A 23,740-nucleotide genomic window follows, 5' to 3' on the forward strand; every position below is an offset into this window, starting at 1 on the left:
TTTTCTGCTTCACACATTTTGCATGATACTTGAATGTTGTGCTTGAACGAGCATTATGTTGAAGGAGTAAAGTGAGCACCTCCATGACAAGAGTGAACAAATAAGGAGACATTGGATCTCCTTGACGAAGCCCCCTTCTCCCCTTAAAAAACCCATGGAGATTACCGTTTATACTCAATGAATAGGTAGCCGTGGTAACACACGCCATAATCCAGTTCACCATCTTTCTATGCAAACCAAACTGACAAAGAATCTGTTCTAGAAACGACCAACTAACAGTGTCATACGCCTTTTGAATGTCAATTTTGAATGCACACCTTGGCGGGCCTTTGTTTAGATGGTAGTTATGCATCAGTTCTTGCGTCAAGAGGATATTATCCGAAATCCTCCTACCAGGCACAAACGCCGATTGATTAATACTAACTAGGGTCTCCAAACACCCCTTTAATCTCTCCGTTATAATTTTACTTATACATTTGTAGAGAACATTGCAACAAGAGATTGGACGGTAATCCAAAACCGAATCCGGGGTATCAACTTTAGGGATTAGAGCCAAAATTGTATGATTCAATTGCTTCAGAATTTTACCGTTCTCAAAGAATTCCAGAATCGCTTTTGTGACCTCAGCCCCCACAATATCCCATGCATGCTTGAAAAAGGCAGACGTGTAACCATCCGGTCCCGGAGCTTTGTTTTCACCAATACTGAACATAGCCTTTTTAATTTCTTCTGGAGTAACCTGTCTGACCATGTTGCTTGCCACTTCCGGACCAAGCGTATTAACACAAACCTCCGACAAGTCAATACGAGCAACTTGATCCTCCATTCCTAAGAAACCCGCGTAATGATTTACTAACGCTTCCGAAGCCGCATCCCCTTCATATCGGGTTCCAGCCACATCCCGAATACAATGAATCTTGTTTCTAGCATTTCTACATTTCAGGCTATTATGAAAAAAAGCTGTATTCGAATCCCCAGTACAAAGCCACTCAACCTTTGATTTTTGCTTCAAGAAACATTCTTCATCATACGCTGCAATCTGGAACTCCTTTAGGCACTCCGATTCGTTCATACGAAGCTCCACATCAAGAGGGTTCTTGTCTAGCAGGCATTGGATCTCATCAAGCTTTTTACGCAGCTCACTCACCTTTAAGTGTAAATTCCCTTGTTGGTTCAGGATTTTCCTAAGACCTGGCTTCAAGTTTTTTAACTTAGAGGTAACCGAGAACATAGAAATCCCATCAACCATCTTCACCCATTCTCGCTCGACACAAATTCTGAACTCCGGTTTAGAAGTAATAAAATTCGCGAACTTGAACGGTTTCGGCTTAGACCCTTTAGGCACATTTGTAAGCTTTAAAATGCAAGGAGTGTGGTCCGAGACCCGATACGCATGGTACAGAACATAGGCATCAGGAAACATGTCTAAACCCTTAACATTACACATGACCCTATCAATCTTACGAAGTAAACCAATACCCTCCTTCGGCTTCTGGTTCCAAGTGTATTGCATACCATGACCCTTCACATCAAACAGGCCCGAGTTCTTGACACATTCATAAAATTCACGCATTCCAATAGTTTGACTCGACGTACCAAACAGTGAATCCTCCATATAAAGCGCCGAGTTAAAATCGCCCATGACAAACCAAGGCTTATCCGTACACAATATTGCATGCCCAGCTAAGTTCTCCCAAAGAGCCCTACGGTCTTGATACTTATTTTTTGCATAAACAAAAGACCCGAAGACACTAGTGTTATCAGTTTTAGACCATAATTGCGCATGAATAACTTGATCAGATTGAGACAAAATCATAACATCCACAATATCACTATTCCATCCTAGGATAATTCTCGTACCCCGATCACAAAGACCCCCATTAGACGTCCAACTCCAATTTCTGAACACCTTGTTACAAACTTTATCCAGATTAGCAACCTCCACATGCGATTCAAGAATAGCACAAACAGACACCTTATTTTCCGACAGCATAAGACGAACCTCATTTTGTTTCAGGGGATGGTTCAAACCCCTTATATTCCATGAAAGAAAACTATCCATGAAGACCGCTCTGACCGGGAGTGCTTGCCCCCTCAGCTTTGCTTCCAATCGAATTACTACTCATAAACTTTGACACTTCAGTAGGCACCGCCTCAACAAATTCAGCTTCATAATCATCTAGCGGATCATTAGGACCGGCCACAGTTGGCCCCGTAGACTTCACATTACCCGGAGGGATATCCGCATCACCATCCGATTTAGATAAAACTTCGAAAGAATTTTTAGTTGCCACATTTGCATTCGCATTAGTATTCTGCTTGTCATCCTTCGTACCTGAAGTGCTAGCACCCGAGCTTCCTGTTTTCGGCCTATACACAAATTTTGCCCTTTGTTTCTTTTGCATACCTCCTTTTCTAGCCATTTTCCGCTCATCCGTAACGAACCCCTCATCATCAATAACAACCTGCTTAGCTTTTGAAACTATGTTCTTCGGACACGCTTGGTCACTATGACCAAAAACACAGCAAGACGAGCACCTCTGCGGCTTCCATTCATATTCAACTTTCACCTTATGAGTAACATAACCATCCGCTTCAAGCTTCGGAATTGCAACCGTAATATGATCTTTTAATTCATTATCCGCACTAATTTCAATTAACGCACGAGCAAAGCTACTTCTCCCCCAGTTATCAACACACATATCAGCCGTATAGCCATCCAAACGTTTAGGAGTACCCAACTTAGACGCTAATAAACTCAGCCCATCATCCGTGTATATAGCAATAGGAACATTATGGAGTTTCACCCATACCGGGACCGACTTAATACACTCCTTTATGAGGTTTACCGACGGCGACCAAACATTCAAGAATAAAGGAACTTTTCTAATTAACCAAGGCCCTCCGTCCAGCACTTTCATCATCCCCTCCTTAGAGTCAAACTTGAAAAAGAAAAACCCATCAGAGTTCATCATGATCTTCGTAAAACCATATTTCGACCAAACATTTTTTGCATAATACTCGACAACAGGAAAAGGCAGCCGATTGCCCAAGAAATAACCATATAAAACATTCTCAAATTTATCCTGGACCTTTTTTATAACCTCACGCGGGATCAGCACATCCGCATCCTGAACCGTCTCAGTTGCGTCCAGCTTACGAAAATTAACCTCTCTTTTCAGCGAATTCTGCGTTTTAACCTTATCAGCATACGACAAACTGGGAGCATCATTGACCACATTACTCGAACTGGGATTAGCTTGGCTATCCGTGTTGGCTGCCGAAGACCCATCTCCATAATCCCACACACTAGGCAATTCCACCGGCTTCGAGATTTCTAAGAGCCCATCTATGACCGATACATTATTCGTCGAGTACAAACCACGTCTCGGCATCATTGGATTACCCTCAATATTCCTAACTCGTAATCCAATCCCACGAACCGGAGGAGTATTATCATCAACCCCAGGTGATTGTTGATTCAAAGGTTTGACCCCGCCACTTTCACCCGCCATGCATGCAAAACGAAAGAACTAAAACAGCCGACAATGAAAGAAAACCAATCCAAAAACCCTAATCGGCCAAGAGAAAGGAAACAAACACAGAAAATCAGCGCCGAAAACAGAAACCTTCACAATACCAAACCCTAATCCGCCGTCAGAAGGAAACCAAATCTGCATGAACAAGAACACGTAAAGAAGAAAATAAAGCCCGAACTCCCTTAAACCCTAGAGGCAAAACTTCAACTCTTGATCGATTAATCCAGTGTCATCAATCTAGCTAAATTAAACTCAGTTAACCGCAATCAATGGCAACCAGATTAATAAATTAGAGAATCAGAATATGTTTCTAGAGTGGCGATTATATGAAAAACAAACGAAACCCTAATTCTGGATTGATCCTTGATGCTAACGAATTCGTTATGGATACTTGGAAGAAACAAGATCCAATCACAGATTGTTATACATCAGATCACAAAGAAGAACAAGGGAGATCAAGAACAAGCGCACGAAATCGCCAAGAAGGGAGAGAGAACACGGCCCTTAACTCGAAAGATGCATGGTTATGAATGTACTTTGAATGATTGAATGTATGCTTGATTTATTTGACATGCCATGCTTGGTGATGAATGTTAACATTGGTATTCGTGAACACTAGCTGATGCTTTGATGTGAAACAATACGTGTTGTGCCGATATGCAAACTGACTGTTTTGTGAACATTAAATTGCATGCGTATCATTGCGAACATGAACTGATTTGTTATACGTGCATACAATAGGACATGATTAATTACTTGTGAGTGCATAACCTAGCATACCGAGCAAACCAAGGTGAGTTCACACAGCCAAGGCATGGGTTCCCAGGGTGGGAATGGGTTGGATGATTATTCGTGCATGCTTAAATGATACTTGTCGAACTGCCTTCGCACACACCCTGGTTGGTAAAGACTATGGCCGCGAACGAACTACTCAACTGCCTTCGCACACACCCTGGTCGGTAAAGACTATGGTCGCGAACGAACTGATAAATTGCCTTCGCACACACCCTGGTCGGTAAAGACTACGGTCGCGAACTAATGAATTTAATCTTCGCACACATGCCTGGGAGGCCGCGATGGAACTGATACAATATGAGACTTAACTGAACGAACGCATTATTACCCAAACTAAACTATTAACTGTGAACTCGCTCAACTAGTTTGTTGATCATTCTGTTACATGCCTTGCAGATCGTTAGGTACTTGGAGCTTGCACTGGAGAAGCGGGTCGTTGTGGACATGGACCGTGGCTTTTCTGTTGAGCTATTATGACACTTAAAACTGTTAACTACTACTGGTTTATTTACTATGCTTCCGCTACATTTTGAAACGATGATTTGTTGATCACCTTTTGTATTGAATGGATGGTTTTCAGTTATTTTACTTAATATTAAATGCATGTTCAATATGATTGGTGGCTTGATCCTGGTCAGTCACGCTCCCAAGCGGTGATACTCCGCAGGTGGATTTTGGGGGTGTGACAGATTGGTATCAGAGCCATTGGTTATAGAGAACTTGGTTTTAATATGGGAAAACGTTTTTATTAAAACCAGACTATAACCAGAACAGTGCTCTCAAACGATCCACAACGACGCTTCGCTCCACGTGCAAGACTCGACATCCTAGGTAATAAGGTTTATGTTTATTGCCTACATGCTAGAATTTGCATAGAACTTTGCTCGTAGTATGCTTACATTACCTTGCTCACAACTTGTCATTGCATGAGAATACTTATGTGCTTACACTCTTCTGTCATCGCACTATTCGTGAACCATTCTTACTTATGCTACCTTTACTGTTCGATCATGTCTGGACGTGTTGACATGACTCAAGCCCAGTTGACGGCTCTCATTAACGAACAAGTTGCTGCGGCACTTGCAGCCGCACAAGCAGGAGGTATAACCTGCTATTCCAGACCTATTCTAGGATGTTAGATCCTACTCTCGTGACCCAACTCTCGCGCTTAACCTTGACCTATCTTTCTCGCGCAACGGGTCAGAACGCATAGCAACATGCCTGCACATTCAAGAACTTCATGGACTGTCGTCCAAACACATTCAGTGGTCCAGAAGGAGCAGTTGGACTACTCCATTGGTTTGGGAAGCTCGAGTCGGTATTCGAGATGTGTGAATGCCCTGAGGCTCGCAGGGTCAAGTACGCCACTGGTACTTTGGAAGAAATCGCGCTAATCTGGTGGAACGCGCAAGTACGGATACTAGGGTTGGCAACTGCTAACGCCACCCCATGAAACGAATTCAAAGAACGCATTAAAAGGGAACACTGCACACGTTATGACATCCACAAGTTGGAAGTGGAGCTTTACCATTTGAAAATGACGGGGTCAGGGATTGATGCTTATACGAAACGGACGAACGAATTGGCCATCTTGTGTCCAACCATGGTGGACCCTCCAAGCAAGTGTATCGAATTGTATCTCAAGGGGTTGGCACCAGAAATCCAGAGCCACGTTACCTCGGCTAATCTCGACAACATCCAGGAAATTCAGCGCCTTGCTCATCGTATTACAGATCAGGCAGTGGATCAGAACAGACTGCCAAAACGTGTCAAGGCTACCACTACTGCTGTCACTACTTCTGCTACCCCCAGTGACAACAAGAGAAAATGGGAAGGGGATTCTAGCAAGGGATCGGTTTCTGTTCAGTCTCAGCAGCGCAAGAATAGTGATCACCAGAGCACAGCAGAAGCTAAGGATTCAGGAGTCCACGACCTGCAAATCAGAATCGCCAGCAGCAATAGCAAGCAGAAATCCTATGCAGAGAAAAGAAGTTGAAAGACCATCCAGCTGTACGCGACCTTCCTCAGGTGTTTCCTAAAGATTTACCTGGTTTACCTCCTCATCGTCAAGTCGAGTTTCAGATTGAGTTAGCTCCTGGAGCAGCACCAATAGCCCGCGCACCGTATCGTTTAGCTCCAACCGAACTGGAAGAACTGTCGAAGCAGCTACAAGAGCTCTTGGAAAAGGGCTTTATTCGCCCAAGCTCTTCGCCTTGGGGAGCTCCAGTGTTATTTGTGAAGAAGAAAGACGGTACGTTCAGGATGTGCATCGACTACCGCGAACTCAATAAGGTGACGGTGAAAAACCGTTATCCTCTTCCGCGCATAGACGACCTATTCGACCAGTTGCAAGGGTCGTGTTACTATTCCAAGATTGATTTAAGGTCAGGGTATCATCAGCTGAGAGTCCGGGATGAGGACGTCTCCAAAACCGCTTTCAGAACTCGCTACGGTCATTACGAGTTTCTTGTCATGCCATTCGGGCTTACGAACGCGCCAGCAGTCTTCATGGATCTTATGAACAGGGTGTGCAAACCCTATCTCGACAAGTTCGTCATTGTTTTCATCGACGACATTTTGATTTACTCCAAGAGTCAGGAGGAGCACGAGCAGCACTTACGTCTTATCTTGGAACTTCTTCGAAAAGAGCAACTGTACGCAAAGTTTTCAAAATGCGACTTCTGGCTTCGTGAAGTCCACTTCTTAGGCCATGTGGTGAACAAGGATGGGATTCATGTCGATCCATCCAAGGTTGATTCGATCAGAAACTGGCCAGCACCGCGTACACCGACTGAAATACGCCAATTCTTGGGTTTGGCGGGTTACTACAGGCGATTTATTAAAGACTTCTCCAAGATCGCGCAACCACTTACTATGTTAACACAGAAAGGTGTCGTTTACAGATGGGGTAATACGCAAGAGACCGCTTTTCAGTATCTAAAGGATAGGCTTTGCAGCGCACCTATTCTCTCATTGCCAGAGGGCACAGATGACTTCGTGGTATACTGTGATGCATCCATCCAGGGTCTTGGATGTGTGTTGATGCAACGTGATAAAGTGATAGCCTACGCTTCGCGGCAACTTAAGGTTCATGAACGGAACTACACGACGCACGATTTAGAGCTGGGAGCTGTTGTTTTCGCGCTTAAGATATGGCGACACTACCTGTACGGTACCCGGTGCACGATTTACACCGATCACAGGAGTCTCGAGCATATTCTTAAGCAAAAGGATTTGAATATGCGTCAACGGAGATGGGTTGAACTTCTGAACGACTACGAATGCGCCATCAAGTATCATCCAGGCAAGGCCAATGTTGTGGCTGATGCCCTCAGTCGGAAAGACACTCTACCTAAGCGCGTGCGAGCGCTACAGCTTACTATTCAGTCCAGTCTTCCTGCACAAATACGAGCTGCTCAGTTAGAACCACTGAAACCCGAAAACGTCAAAGCTGAAGCCTTACGCGGCTCAAGGCAACGCATGGAACAAAGGGAAGACGGCGCCTACTACGTAACGGGGCGTATTTGGGTCCCACTTTATGGCGGTTTACGCGAACTTGTAATGGATGAAGCTCACAAGTCTCGCTATTCGGTACATCCAGGGTCGGATAAAATGTACCACGACATCAGCACTACTTATTGGTGGCCTAGTATGAAGGCCCACATCGCCACCTATGTTGGCAAATGCTTAACCTGTGCGAGAGTCAAGGTTGAATATCAGAAACCAGCTGGTCTACTTCAGCAGCCCAAGATACCGCAGTGGAAATGGGAAGAAATTTCCATGGATTTCGTTACGGGCTTACCAAGATCCCAGCGTGGGAATGACACTATTTGGGTGATCGTTGATCGACTCACAAAGTCTGCTCACTTCTTGGCTATCAAAGAAACGGATAAGTTTTCTACCTTAGCAGACATTTACTTGAAAGAAGTTGTTTCGAGGCACGGAGTGCCCACTTCCATTATTTCGGATCGCGATGCACGATTCACGTCAGAGCTTTGGCAAGCGATGCACAAATCCTTCGGCTCACGATTAGACATGAGCACAGCATATCACCCTCAGACGGATGGGCAGTCTGAGCGAACTATCCAAACTCTAGAAGACATGCTTCGAGCGTGTGTTATCGATTTCGGCAACGGCTGGGAAAAGCACCTCCCTTTAGTGGAGTTTTCATACAATAATAGTTACCACACTAGCATTCAAGCCGCTCCATTCGAGGCATTGTACGGACGTAAATGCCGGTCACCTCTCTGTTGGGCAGAGGTGGGGGATAGTCAGATTACGGGTCCAGATATTGTTGTGGACGCCACAGAAAAGATAGCACAGATACGACAACGCATGGCGGCAGCACGCGACCGTCAGAAAGCCTACGCGGACAAGCGTAGAAAACCATTGGAATTTGAGGTCGGGGACCGGGTTTTATTGAAAGTTTCACCCTGGAAGGGTGTGGTTCGATTTGGTAAACGAGGCAAACTGAATCCGCGGTACGTCGGACCATTCGAAATCTTAGAAAAGATTGGCAAAGTAGCCTACAGATTAAAATTACCAGCTGAACTCGGTGCAGTTCACAATGTATTTCACGTGTCGAATCTGAAGAAATGCCTATCAGATGAGACCCTTATAGTTCCTTTTAAGGAACTCACTATCGACGAGCGGTTGCAGTTCGTCGAGGAACCTGTTGAAATCACGGACCGGGATGTTAAGGTCCTCAAACACAAGAGAATCCCTCTTTTTCGAGTTCGTTGGAACTCCCAGCGTGGCCCAGAGTATACCTGGGAACGCGAAGATCAGATGAAAGAAATGTATCCCCAGTTATTCGAAACCAATGCATCCACTTCTGAGGCTGAAGCTACTACTACTGAATTTCGGGACGAAATTCCAAATCAACGGGGGGATGATGTGACACCCCAGGAAAACCAGTGAACGATGTAACTTGCCTAGCTTCCTCAGTGAGTGCGTACCAAATTTCGGGACGAAATTTCTTTTTAGTTGGGGATAATGTGACAACTCGTATCTCGAACCTATCTTTGTACTTAGTGTAACATGTTTGAATGCTACGTGATTATATGATTCATTGATTAAATGGTATGTTATGTTAAATGTTATGTTTTATTATGTGAGAAGTGTTATGAGATTTTAGTGTGTTATGTATATACGTGTAACATATGTGGACCGCACAATGTATAACCGATTTCACAATACACCCCCGTGTCGCACAACACTCTTTTAATTATCTTGGACTAGCCCTCGGCCCAAACGAAACCCGAGAATTGGGCTCGGCTCACATCCAGCGAATATACACTTGGTTTGTGAAAACCCCCTCTCATTAAGATAGTATTTGTTATAACCACAAAACCCTAAACTTCTCTCCCCTCCTATTGCAAACCGACGGCTGCCTCCTGTCACTCGAAGCCCTCTTCATTTCATCATTCAATCTGGTTAGTATCTTGTGAAAATATTTAGTAGGTTGTTACTCATGAACATGTCCGACTAATTGTTTGATGTTGAATAAACCTGATTGTCGCATTCATGCATGATATAAATTAGGTCGTGTATGGGTGTTTTTTGATTGTAATCATATACGACTGTTTTGATCTAGAGAACATAATGGATAATAAATATTGTGGTGTTAATAGAATGATGATAGGTAGATAACTGCATAAACAATGAATATGTGAATCCTTTTAATATGGAATGAATGGATAATACCTTGAATGTTTACTATGGGACCAATGGTAATAAGATAGTGCATAGAATAAGATGGTGCATGATTAGGGTGGTTACTTTTGTCAGTAGACATGTGATTATGACAGTGGACATGTGATGGTTTAATATGTGTGTCTCTAGTTAATGACTTGCAGGAAGATTAAGGTTGACATGATGCTCCTAGTACTCTCGTGAATAGGGAGTAGGCTTTCACTATGAATTGTTAACCGATGACTTGCTTGGTCTTATATGAATTTTTGTGAGTTAAATAATGGTATTGTGGAACCTCGAATAGGGTGATATCATAAATTAACAAGTGCTGCACGTGACTTCATGGATGGCTAAGGGGTTTATAATGATTTCATACATATGATAGTGATCTGAGGATTTACATGTGAATTCTTAGCAAATTGTCGGCTAACATGATGTGTATTGCATGGATTGGTTCATGTGGAATTTGCGGCTAGTATTTCATTCTAGTGATGTAGGTTTCTAGATCAAGGTCAGTAGAATTCAGGAAGTCATGTGTGTGATAATTGTTTGGTGAGGGTGGGCGGCCAAGTAAAGGCCATTGGTTGTGGCTTCGGCCCAATGGTGCTATAGAAATAGGTTGTGACCGAAAGATATGTGTTCTCCGAAACATAGCTTTGACCGAAACATAACCTTGACCGAAACATAGCTGGAGTGGACCGAAGGATAGCTATGGTCGAAAGATGACATATAGTTCGAAACATAGTTTTTGGTCCGAAAGATAATTGTGTTAATCATAGACCGAAAGATAAGGGTGGATCGAAAGATGCATGGTTATGAATGTACTTTGAATGATTGAATGTATGCTTGATTTATTTGACATGCCATGCTTGGTGATGAATGTTAACATTGGTATTCGTGAACACTAGCTGATGCTTTGATGTGAAACAATACGTGTTGTGCCGATATGCAAACTGACTGTTTTGTGAACATTAAATTGCATGCGTATCATTGCGAACATGAACTGATTTGTTATACGTGCATACAATAGGACATGATTAATTACTTGTGAGTGCATAACCTAGCATACCGAGCAAACCAAGGTGAGTTCACACAGCCAAGGCATGGGTTCCCAGGGTGGGAATGGGTTGGATGATTATTCGTGCATGCTTAAATGATACTTGTCGAACTGCCTTCGCACACACCCTGGTTGGTAAAGACTATGGCCGCGAACGAACTACTCAACTGCCTTCGCACACACCCTGGTCGGTAAAGACTATGGTCGCGAACGAACTGATAAATTGCCTTCGCACACACCCTGGTCGGTAAAGACTACGGTCGCGAACTAATGAATTTAATCTTCGCACACATGCCTGGGAGGCCGCGATGGAACTGATACAATATGAGACTTAACTGAACGAACGCATTATTACCCAAACTAAACTATTAACTGTGAACTCGCTCAACTAGTTTGTTGATCATTCTGTTACATGCCTTGCAGATCGTTAGGTACTTGGAGCTTGCACTGGAGAAGCGGGTCGTTGTGGACATGGACCGTGGCTTTTCTGTTGAGCTATTATGACACTTAAAACTGTTAACTACTACTGGTTTATTTACTATGCTTCCGCTACATTTTGAAACGATGATTTGTTGATCACCTTTTGTATTGAATGGATGGTTTTCAGTTATTTTACTTAATATTAAATGCATGTTCAATATGATTGGTGGCTTGATCCTGGTCAGTCACGCTCCCAAGCGGTGATACTCCGCAGGTGGATTTTGGGGGTGTGACACAGGGGAACCCCCCCCCCCCCCACACACACACACACTTGTCCGAGTTTTACAAAGGGCAAGGCCCTGTCCGAGGTTGTGTAATGATTTCTGTGGAACAATGATTGTATGTTAAGTGATGTGAAGCTGTTAAGATGTGTATGTCACTTGGTTAAGCCACAAACTCTATTAAACCTGTTAAGCTTGTTAACGATGTTAATATGTTAAGTATGTTAATGGTGGCCATTAGGTTAATATTCACGTTAGACTAAACTGTGAAATCAAAGACGCGACGCATGAATTATGTGAAAACGATTAACTGTTTACGTGATGTATGATTCTATATATGATCGTATGATACTGAATGCAACTGTATAATCTTGCATGTATGAATCATTCTATGTGATATCATCCTGTACACAATAAGCACACAAAACACAGTTGCTTGAATATCAATGACTTGCAAACCCTAATTGGATGCAAACACTTACATCGTATCATGTGCAACATATCCTAGGTCGTGTGTAACGGACTTAGACATTTGATAAACCCTAGAGCATAGCATACCGAGCAAACCAAGGTGAGTTCACACAGCCAAGGCATGGGGTTCCCAGGGTGGGAATGGGATTTGATTATTTACTTATACTTACCTAGATAATGGAAATTAGTGATATGATCCTCGGGGAGGAAGGTTATTGATAAGATACGACAAGACTAGTGATACTTATAGAACTGATCTTCGCACACACGCCAGGGTTGGCTGCAATATTATGACTGATCTTCGCACACATGCCTAGGAAGGCTGCGAACTATACGCTAAACTTCGCACAGGTGCCGGGTGGCCGCGATACAAATATACCTAGTCTAGAATGCTTGGAAACTTTCCCTAATCTTCGCATACATGCCTAGAGGGCCGCGATACGAACTAATACGATACATGACTTAATGAACGAACACAAGGCTTACTATACCATTACAATTACTGAACTATAAACTGTGAACTCGCTCAACTAGTTGTTGATCCTCTGTTACATGCCTTGCAGGTCGTTAGATACATGGAGCTTGCACAGGGAGGAGCAGGTCGTTGTGGAGCATGGATCGTGGATGCCATGTTAAAACATTTAAACATTTGAACTTATGTTATACATTGGGTTTTCATACTTATGCTTCCGCTACACTTTGAAACTATAATTATGTTTTGAACACCTATCGTATTGAATGATTGGTTTGCATTTATTTTACTTGATATTAATTACTTGTTCAATATGATTGGTGGCTTGATCCTGGTCAGTCACGCTCCCAAGCAGTGATATTCTGCGTGTGTATTTTGGGGGTGTGACATAATGTTCTTGAAGGGGGTCCTTGGCTGATTCGGAACAAACCTCTTTTTCTCAACACTTGGTCCCCTATAAGCACTCTTAAAAAAGAAGATATTAAAAAGGCTGCGGTTTGGGTGAAATTGCATGAGGTTCCTCTAGCGGCGTATACTGATGATGGGTTAAGCATGTTGGCGTCTAAAATTGGTTCTCCTTTGTGGTTGGATTCGTATACTATTGATATGTGCAACGAGGCTTGGGGACGAAGCAGCTATGCTAGGGCCCTCATTGATATCTCTGCTGAACATGACTTTAAAGAGGTCCTAACCATGGCTATTCCTGAGTTGGATGAGACCAAGTATGTCAATGAGACTATTCGTGTGGAGTATGAATGGAAACCCCCGAGATGTGCCCACTGTTGTGTATTTGGGCATGATTCTCAGGAGTGTCCAAAATGCATTCGATCGACAGTGAAACCTCCTACAAACAGTCCGAAAGTAGATGAGGATGGTTATACGGAAGTCAAGACAAAGAAGAATGTAAAGAAGAGCGGTTTTCAAGTTAACAATCAAAAGCCCAAGTTTGAATATAGACCCGTGGATAAAAAGAAAAAGGCAGTGAGTTCTTCCTACGTGAATGCGCGGTGCACTAGTTCGTCCAAGGTTCAAACACACAATTCGTTTAGTGCTCTTGGGTTTGTTGGGGGGAATGGGGGTTCCTTGCAGGGGAGATATAAAGGAGGCCGTGAGCTAAATGAGGAGTCTGACGAGGATGAGGTAGAGGTTGTATATGATGAAACGAATGAGTTTATGACATCGGGTACACATCCTACGTCTTCCAGTACAGGGGCAAGCACCTCTCACATAAAGTTATCCAATGGATAGGTGGCTTCGGTTCCATGCAAAGGCTGCCGGTTGGTAGCAATTTCATATTTGATGATGGCGGTTGACGTCGTTTGTTTGATTTTTTTTTGTTTGTCTACTAGTTAGTCATTAACATGATTGTAGTAGGCTAGATTGAGGTGGTAACTTGGTTTGTTTGTTTGTTTGCTTACATATATGGGGCATGTCCTGTATATGAACTAGTGGGGAAATCATCCTCACTACTTGTACTTATTTGGCGGTTGTCTATAATAGAATCACCGAGGTAACCCTTTACCCAAAAAAAAACATTGATTTAAACTACGTTTTACTTCAATACATTGTTTTGTGCATTTTTACACATGGTTTAGTGGATACATATTTCACTTGCCATACATGACATTTTGTTTACACATTACATGATTGACATTTGACATAGACATTTTGACATGGTTTTCACAATGACATTTGACAATTGGTTTAGACATGGGCAATTTACATTGGTGGTTTGTTTGGGTAAGTGACTTAAGTAACGAGACGTGTGTAATGTGATACAAGAATGGTGGATACGCCGCTGGTATTTCCTATATATAAGTGCTTGTACTATATTACATGTCGTAGCGTTATTTAAATCATTTAATTTGGATTTACACATTTTTACACAAATAACATATTTTTCACAAGACATTGTTTTACAAACAACTTATCTTATACAAACTCATTTTTACTTGGTTATTCATTTAACCTTACACTACACTTTTACATATCATCTATCTTATTATCGCTTTTCAAACGTTTTATAAAAGCAAACACTTAAACTGGATTCATGACAAGTTTTCATTAAACATTTTCTTAAACCTAAGTCATGAATCCTATTTTCACAAAACCTATGTACTCGCCGGCATTTTTATGCTGATGTATTTTCACATGTGTTTCAGGTCCGATAGTTGATGATAATTGATGATGATATTGACGCATGCTCACATAGGATTGGACAAGGCCTTAGTGACCATAAAAGATGCAAGACTAGTTAAATTTTGTTTTACTTCTTGTTTGTTAAGACATTGTAACTCTTTATATCAATAAAACAACATTTCAATTTTCCATGTGTTATGAAACAATGATTCTGTTACAACACTCCCCGACGATTCCGCCACGTTTTGTTGTTTTACGTGGTCAGGGTGTGACAGAAAAGTTGGTATCAGAGCTCATGGTTATAGGGAATTAGGTTATTAGTAATGCTTTGACCTAGTCTATAACCTTCCTACGACCCTAACGCGACTTTACTTACGTTTAGTCATAAAAACAATACCGTCACTTATCCTTAAGTGACAACCACAATAAGACCATAAATTTTGATCTGCCTTGAAAACTAATCATCTGTTCTAGGATGATTTATTATAAGGTTTTGAACCCTTCCAGTTTGACTCATATTTGGCTTAGTGCCTTTTGAGTTTTCAAACTCGTCAAAGTTTGGGTCTAAATAATGTGAACACGTGCAAACTGGAAGAGTGAATGCCTGTACTCTGAGTTTTTTGTCTAAGGCTAGAGTGTTCGTACAAATCCGCAGTATCGGACCAGTCACTCTTACCTGGGAACTCTTGGGGTGAGTGTTCACTTATAGGCGAGCATGTCTTCAGCGATGCATTATTATGACCCGTTTGCTTTGATTTGTCACCGTCTCATTTGTTTGCCTTAGGTAACAAACAAATGATCGCAATTCGTATGCATTGCCTTTCTGTTTTGTTTATCCGATAACATTTCATTTGTTGCTTTCTATGTCTTTCATTTTCTCCTAGAATGTCTCTTCATCTCAACAACGGTCAAATGTCCGAGCAAACAGCCAAATTTGCCCAGCAAATAGGCGAAGTGATTTTGAAATCTGTGGATCTAGGCATTGCCATGTCTCGTCTCAAAAATGCAGCCACTCAAGAGTCACCAAAGGAAGCAGAAGTCAAGCCTGCACCAAAATCAAGGAAGCGTGCCGTCTGTGGTTACGGACTACTGTCCGATTGCTTGTTGTAATGTGCTATACAAGTGCATTAGTAAAATTGTTGCTGATAGAATCAAAGGGGTGCTTAATGACATTGTTAGTGTCAATCAGTCGGCTTTTGTCCCAGGTAGAAAAATCTCTGATAACATTCTGTTAACGCAAGAGTTGATGCATAATTATCATAGAAACATTGGTCCTCCTAAATGTGCGTTTAAAGTGGATATTCAGAAGGCTTATGATACAGTCGATTGGGCTTTTTTAAAGAACATCTTGGTGGGTTTTGGTTTTCATAGCAGCATGGTTCATTGGATTATGGTTTGTGTTTCTACGACCACGTTTTCAGTTTGCATTAATGGAGACGTTCATGGTTTTTTCAAGGGAAAGAGGGGGCTTCGTCAGGGAGATCCTATCTCTCCGTATCTTTTTACCCTTGTGATGGAGATTCTCACGGCTATTCTACATCAGACGGTAAGGATTGACACTTCGTTTAAATTCCATAACAAGTGTGAGCGACAACAGATTATCAATCTATGTTTTGCGGACGACTTGTTTATTTTCGCTAGGGGTGAGATTGCGTCGGTTAGATGTATCATGAAAGCGCTCAACTCTTTTTCAAAGATGTCGGGTTTGTTGCCTAATATACAGAAAAGTACGGTTTTTTTCTCTAATGTTCCATCGTTTATTAAAACTGCTACTCTGAATATAATGCCGTTTATAGAGGGGTCGCTGCCAGTGAGATATTTGGGGGTTCCTCTTATATCGTCTAAATTATTGTACAAAGATTGCCAGGTGTTAGTGGAGAAGCTTGAAAAACGCATTATGCATTGGAGGAATAAATTACTCTCGTTTGCAGGTAGACTACAACTCATTACTTCGGTTTTGTCCTCGCTGCATATTTACTGGTCTTCTGTGTTTATCTTGCCTGCTCGGGTTATTTCTAACTTGGAAGCTTTGATGCGCAATTTTCTTTGGTCTCATGACATTTCGTTTCAGAAGGGCAGGGCTAAGGTTTCTTGGAAAGCAGTTTGTGTGCCTAAGTATGAGGGTGGATTAGGGATTCGTCGTATTGGTGATATTAACAAAGCCCTTATGTCAGCGCACATATGGAGCATTCTTACTAAACGTGAGTCCTTATGGGTTGAATGGGTTCATTCGTACAGATTAAGAGGTAAAAGTTTCTGGGCTTGTAATATCCCTTCTTCTTGTTGCTGGTCGTGGAGGAAAATTCTTCAACTTCGGCCGGATATGAGGAGATTTGTTTGGTCCGAAATTGGGAATGGGTTATCGACTTCAGCTTGGTTCGATTTGTGGAATAATATAGGCCCGTTGATTCAGGTTGTTTCCCCGAGACTTATTGCGAATGCAGGGTTTGCTTTAGATGCTAGAGTGGCTGATATTTTCTTCGAGTCTGCGTGGGTTTGGCCGAATGAGTGGAGAGATCGGTTTCCGGCTCTTAATCATCTCGATAGCCTGTCTATTCAGCCGAATAAGGATGATAAACTTTTTTGGCGTCAAGGGGACCTCCTTCATGATTTTTCTACGGCTCGAGCTTGGGATTCGGTTAGACATCGAGAGGTGGAAGTAGAGTGGTGCCGTATTGTTTGGTTCAGCCAATGCATTCCTCGCCATGCGTTTTTAATGTGGCTTATTATGAGGCGTAAATTACTTACTCAGGATAAGATTTTGAGCTGGGATATATCGCGGAGAAAAAACATGAACATGATGTGTTGTTTGCTTTGCTATGCCAACCATGATTCTCATAATCATCTGTTCTTCGAATGTAAATTCTCGGATCAGATTTGGCATAAAGTCAGACATAAAGCGGGCATGGAGACGGTTCATTCTAGTTGGGATGACATTGTTAATTGGCTTGTAGTTCGGTCCAGATCGAAGTCAGCTAGAAACTATGTTGCAAGGTTATTGGTAGCAGCCACAGCTTATTTCATCTGGCAGGAGCGGAATGCTAGACTATTCAAGAATGAGTTGAGACCTCCAGAAGCTATTATTGATCTTATTATCCAACAGGTTCGATATAAATTGATGGGAGCGAAGCTAAAGAATTGTGAAAATGTCCGAACGCTTCTAGGTGATTGGGGGATTATTGGAGCTGATCTGCGTGAAGATGTTGGCTGATTGAGTAGTGTTTGGTTTTTTGTGCTAGAGTCTAGTCTAGTTGTTTTTTCCGTTTTGGTGGTTTAACTTTCATGGGGCATGTCCCATGATTGAACTAGTGTAGACTTTCTGCACTACTTGTGCTTTTTTGGTTGTGAATATATAGAATCACCGGGGTAACCCTTTACCCAAAAAAAGCGGGACCTAGCCAAGTGGCAGCGCCACCAGCTAGGAAGCCGTACATAGGAACTGCCTCATGGTGCAAACGATGCAACCGTCACCATTCAAACCTCGTACCCTGCTCCAAATGTACCTACTGTGGACGGTTGGGACATTTGATTAACATATGCTGCTTTGCTATCCAAAACAAAGCTGTTGCAAATCTTGCTGCTACCCAACTCCAAGTCAACCCTACTCAAGCTCGTCTTCCGTCTGGTACTTGCTACAACTGTGGCGAAACGAGCCATTTCAGGAACATATGCCCAAAGATTGTCAATGCAAATCCAACCCTTGGATAAACATTTGGCCGAGCAGAAGATGTTGTTGTCTTATGCCTTTGTTTCTTTTGTTTTCTTGTATTGTGAAACAATCTGTTTTGTTCATAAATAAAAGTCGTTCGCAATTCTGATATACAAATGTAGTTACATGTGTGTATGGCATTTCCCTATAATACCTACATCAAGGAACTATGTTCTTTTTTGGGTAAAGGGTTACCCCGGTGAAATTTTATATCAACCAACAAACAAAAACAGGGTGTGTAAAGACAAGAACACACACTTCTAGGCTTGGCATACCAATCCTAGCAACACAAAAAGAAACAAACCCGACAACCGTCAAAACCAAAAGAAAAATAAAAACAAGGGATCACAGCCCAACACAAGACACACAGCCGAACTTAGAAACACCTCCTTAGCCCGGCTCCAAATCCATATTCTTCGAGATCAGCCACCTTTCCAGGATCTTGTCATACTTTGGTTCCCCACTCACCTTGAATCCCATAATTCTAAGCCGAACCGTATCAATAATGATCTTCGAGAGAGCCTGAGCATTTCGAACAAGAGTAGAAAATAGACGGTTGTTTCTTTCCTGCCAAATAAAATACGTGGTAGCCGCAACCAGTATCTTGCAGATAATATGCTCTAGCGTTCTAGAATTAGAAACGAGCTCCATCCATTGAATAATCGACGACCAGGTGTCCAATACACCCCCCATTGAATAACCGATCCCCAAACCTCCGATGAAAAATGACATTGGAAGAAAAGATGATCTCTAGAGTCACGATCACATTTACATAATGGACAGCACATAAGCTGTAAGTTAGTAGCACTGCCAGCTTCCCAAACGGTCAACCTGTCTTGAGTCTTTAGCTTGTTTTTTATAACCAGCCACAAGTGGAATGAATGTCTAGGAATACATTGAGCGAACCAAACCGATTTAACCCATAAAACCTTATCCTCTCTATTCCGTAAGCTATTCCAAACCTCCTTCGTTTCAAAATGCTGAAGATTACCATCCAGATCTTTCCACCGTAGCCGATCATGCTCACCAGCTATAATTTGGGGAGTGTCAATATTTATAAGAACCGGATATATGTCATACCAAGCCTCGGGCCACAACCATTGACCATTATCATCCGCCACAAGATCAGCAACCATAGAAGATAAAGTGAAACCCGCATTAGCGATCGCTCTAGGCGAGATAAAAGACCGAAGAGGACTAAACGGGCACCAATTGTCACTCCAAATATTAGTTTGCCTTCCACTCCTAATAGACATCCAGAAAGACGATCGCACTTTATCACGGATAGATAGGAGCTTTCTCCAACCCCAACTCTCGGCACCTCTACATTGAACATCCCAAAAGTTCTTACCTCGCAACTTGTGAGAGTGAATCCATTGAACCCAAAGCGACTTACGTTTAGAAAGAATGCTCCAAATATGTGCTGTCAAAAGAGCGTTATTTACATCCGTAATGCTTCTAATGCCCAATCCACCCTCATCTTTAGGAGTGCACACAAGTTTCCAGGCCACTTTAGCTCTAGCCGAGCCTTGGTAACCCCCATTCCATAAGAACGTTCGTAACCTCTTCTCCAAATCTTTTATAACACCTTGCGGAAGCATAAAAACCGAGGCCCAATAAGAGTACATGGCAGCCAAAACCGAATTGATAAGCTGAAGTCTACCTGCAAAAGACAAGGATTTAGACATCCAATTATCTATTCGCCGTTCTACACGCTCCACAAGAATACGACAGTCACGGGCAGCCAATCTCGTAGAAATCAAAGGAACACCAAGATACCGAACCGGTAGAGTACCCTCTTGAAAGGGCAAGATCTCCAAGATCTGGTCTTTAACGTATCGAGGAACATTACCGAAGAAAACGGTACTTTTAGAGGGGCTAGGGACCAGACCCGAGATGTTAGTGAATTTGACAAGAGCATCTTTCAGATGTTTTACCGAAGTGCTATCCCCATGGGAAAAGATGAACAAATCGTCTGCAAACGAGACACTTATGATCTTTTGTTTAGGACAATTAGCATGAAACTTGAACGAAGGGTGCAAAGCCGCTTTCTGAAGGAGAAGGGTCAGAACCTCCATAACTAGAGTGAACAGATATGGAGACAACGGGTCACCCTGTCTAAGACCACGTTTCCCTGTAAAGTAACCATGCAGCTCACCATTGATACTTAGAGAATATGAAACCGTGGTAACACATGTCATAATCCATTTAACCATTTTGCAATGAAATCCAAACCGCGTAGGAACTATGTTCTTTACAAACTACTCTTGTGATTATCCCTTTCAAGTTATCGCTCATGATTTCCTTAAAAATTTTAATTACTCATTTCATTCTAGGAGACGAAGTACAAGAAATAAAGCGAAATTATGAGTAATCGTGCTTTTTGCACATCTGTGTCCTTAAATCCTTGGTTAAGGGTATTTTCAAATCTCATACCCATTACATTCTGATTCTTCAACATGCATAACATAAGTTTTCAAAAACAACCCCCATGATTTCAAAAACATTGTCTATATTTCAAAAACAACCTTCATGATTTCAAAAATGTTTCATATAGTTTGAAAACATTATTAATACAATATAAAACTCGGATTCTTAATGCATTTAGCAAGTAATACTCGGACCACAAGCATATCAAAAAGGTCGGACATACATGTATATGAAACTCAGACTATCATGAACATTATTCAAACATTCCTATGCACTGACAGTTACGTTCATTGTTTTCATGATCTGAAAACCCTAAACCACATATTTAGCAGAGCAGAATTCAATTTAATCATCGACAGTTTATACATATCATACCACAGAGTCCTCAAGCAATTGATTACATAGTAACCTTATTCATTTCTCAATTAATCAGACTCAATCAAAACCACAGAAGTATCATATGAGAGCTAGGGTTTTCATGAACCCATAATCAAGAATTGATAATGATCAAGCAATCAATTAGGGTTTACAAGTATTACAATAATCAATAAACAATTACCTTGAATGATTCTAGAGAAAGAGAGGAATCAAGAGTGATGAATGTCTTGTGCCAATGATAATGGTGATGATGATTGCCAGAGAAAGTGAATGTACGTGCTTGGGTTTTTGGGAAAATGATTAGTGAACAAGGGATTAGGGTTAAGTATCACTAGGATTTCACTAATAACTCTATCCACCCTTAATTATTATATTTTACAATAGTGCACCATCTCACAACAATTTCACAGTTTCACCACCAAGTTTATGCATTTAACAAATTTATCACAATTAACACATAACCATGCATAATCACACAATGCACTTCATTGTATCAAAACGTTACAGTTCCATAGCCAATTATTTGTACAATTAAACAACTAAACAATACATGAACGTGCAATAAATGCGAAATAGAAATCTTGGAAATTCGAGTTGTCACACATGATGTCCGAGCTTTTTAAACAGGCACATGGGTCCGAGTTTCTATATGTTGGATGGTCCGAGTTTTAGGTCCCAACCCAATGGTCCGACTTTTTGTTAACCACCTGTCCGAGCTTTATTAGAAGAGCAATGGTCCGAGTTTTGTTGTTGTGGGTTGTCTGACTTTTAAACCCCCACACCCCTTGTCCGAATTTCAACCCCCAAACCCCTTTGATTCTGTCCGAGTTTCATGCTTAGGGACTCTAGTCCGATTTTCAAACAGGGGAAGCCCCCCCCCCCACACACACACACTTGTCCGAGTTTTATAAAGGGCAAGGCCCTGTCCGAGGTTGTGTAATGATTTCTGTGGAACAATGATTGTATGTTAAGTGATGTGAAGCTGTTAAGATGTGTATGTCACTTGGTTAAGCCACAAACTCTATTAAACCTGTTAAGCTTGTTAACGATGTTAATATGTTAAGTATGTTAATGGTGGCCATTAGGTTAATATTCACGTTAGACTAAACTGTGAAATCAAAGACGCGACGCAGAGTGGAGGATTCGGTTCCCAACTTTGAATCAGCTGGATACCATTCATCTCCAACCGAATAGACTTGACAGGTTATGCTGGAAGGATGGTGATGATTTGAAAGAGTTCTCGTCCTCTATAGCTTGGCACTCGTGTCGATCTAGGGAGCAAGATGTAGACTGGGTGAATATTGTGTGGTTTGCCCAATGCATCCCCAGACATGCGTTCTTAATGTGGTTGATCATGCGTCGTAAACTTTTGACTCAAGACATTATTCTCCAGTGGGATCTGTCTAGGAGGAAAAATATGAACATGATGTGCTGCCTTCTTTGCTACGAAAACGTTGATTCACACGAGCATCTTTTCTTTGAATGTAGTTTCTCCTCTAAAGTTTGGATTATGGTTCGTGAAAAGGCTGGTATGGCTAATGTGGATCAGAAGTGGAGCTCGATTATTAGTTGGCTCAAGGCTAGAGGGAGATCGAAGACTGCGGCTCACTTTGTTAGCAAACTCGTGGTGGGAGCAACGGCTTATGTGATATGGCAAGAGCGCAATGCGAGATTATTCAGGAATCAAACTAGACCCCCAGACACGATACGAGACACGATTCTTAAAACTATACGGTACAAACTAATGGGGGTTAAATTCAGGCAATGTACGAATGTTGCTAGATTGCGAGGCGTTTGGGGTATTAGTGAAGACACTGTGAGCGATGATGGAGGCTAGATGACAGCTTTTAGTTGCTATTGCTTTTGCTAGTTGCTAGACTAGGAGTTTTTCATTTGTTATGTTGATTTCGTTGTTTGGCTTATACTTACGTGGGGCCTGTCTCATGTAAGAACTAGTGTGGACTTCACCTCACTACTTGTTTGTTTTTTGTTGTGAATATATAAAATCACCGGGGTAACCCTTTACCCAAAAAAAAAAAAAAAAGACGCGACGCATGAATTATGTGAAAACGATTAACTGTTTACGTGATGTATGATTCTATATATGATCGTATGATACTGAATGCAACTGTATGATCTTGCATGTATGAATCATTCTATGTGATATCATCCTGTACACAATAAGCACACAAAACACAGTTGCTTGAATATCAATGACTTGCAAACCCTAATTGGATGCAAACACTTACATCGTATCATGTGCAACATATCCTAGGTCGTGTGTAACGGACTTAGACATTTGATAAACCCTAGAGCATAGCATACCGAGCAAACCAAGGTGAGTTCACACAGCCA

The 23,740-nt window shown here is 41.9% G+C and overlaps 1 protein-coding gene across 1 annotated transcript; it reads left to right on the plus strand.

Annotated features, from left to right (window-relative positions):
• Positions 1 to 22,727: 22,727 nt before the first annotated feature.
• On the plus strand, positions 22,728 to 23,222 carry LOC110919089. The gene has a single exon (XM_022163367.1). The coding sequence runs from the start codon at positions 22,728 to 22,730 to the stop codon at positions 23,220 to 23,222; it is 495 nt and encodes a 164-aa protein (XP_022019059.1).
• The last annotated feature ends 518 nt before the right edge of the window (positions 23,223 to 23,740 follow it).

Source organism: Helianthus annuus, chromosome 11 (assembly GCF_002127325.2).
Source record: "Helianthus annuus cultivar XRQ/B chromosome 11, HanXRQr2.0-SUNRISE, whole genome shotgun sequence".
NCBI classification, from domain to species: Eukaryota; Viridiplantae; Streptophyta; class Magnoliopsida; order Asterales; family Asteraceae; genus Helianthus; species Helianthus annuus.

What these genes read in the sequence shown, in the direction of transcription:
- LOC110919089 (XM_022163367.1), top strand. Translation starts at nt 22,728, where the DNA reads ATGTGGTTGATCATGCGTCGTAAACTTTTGACTCAAGACATTATTCTC.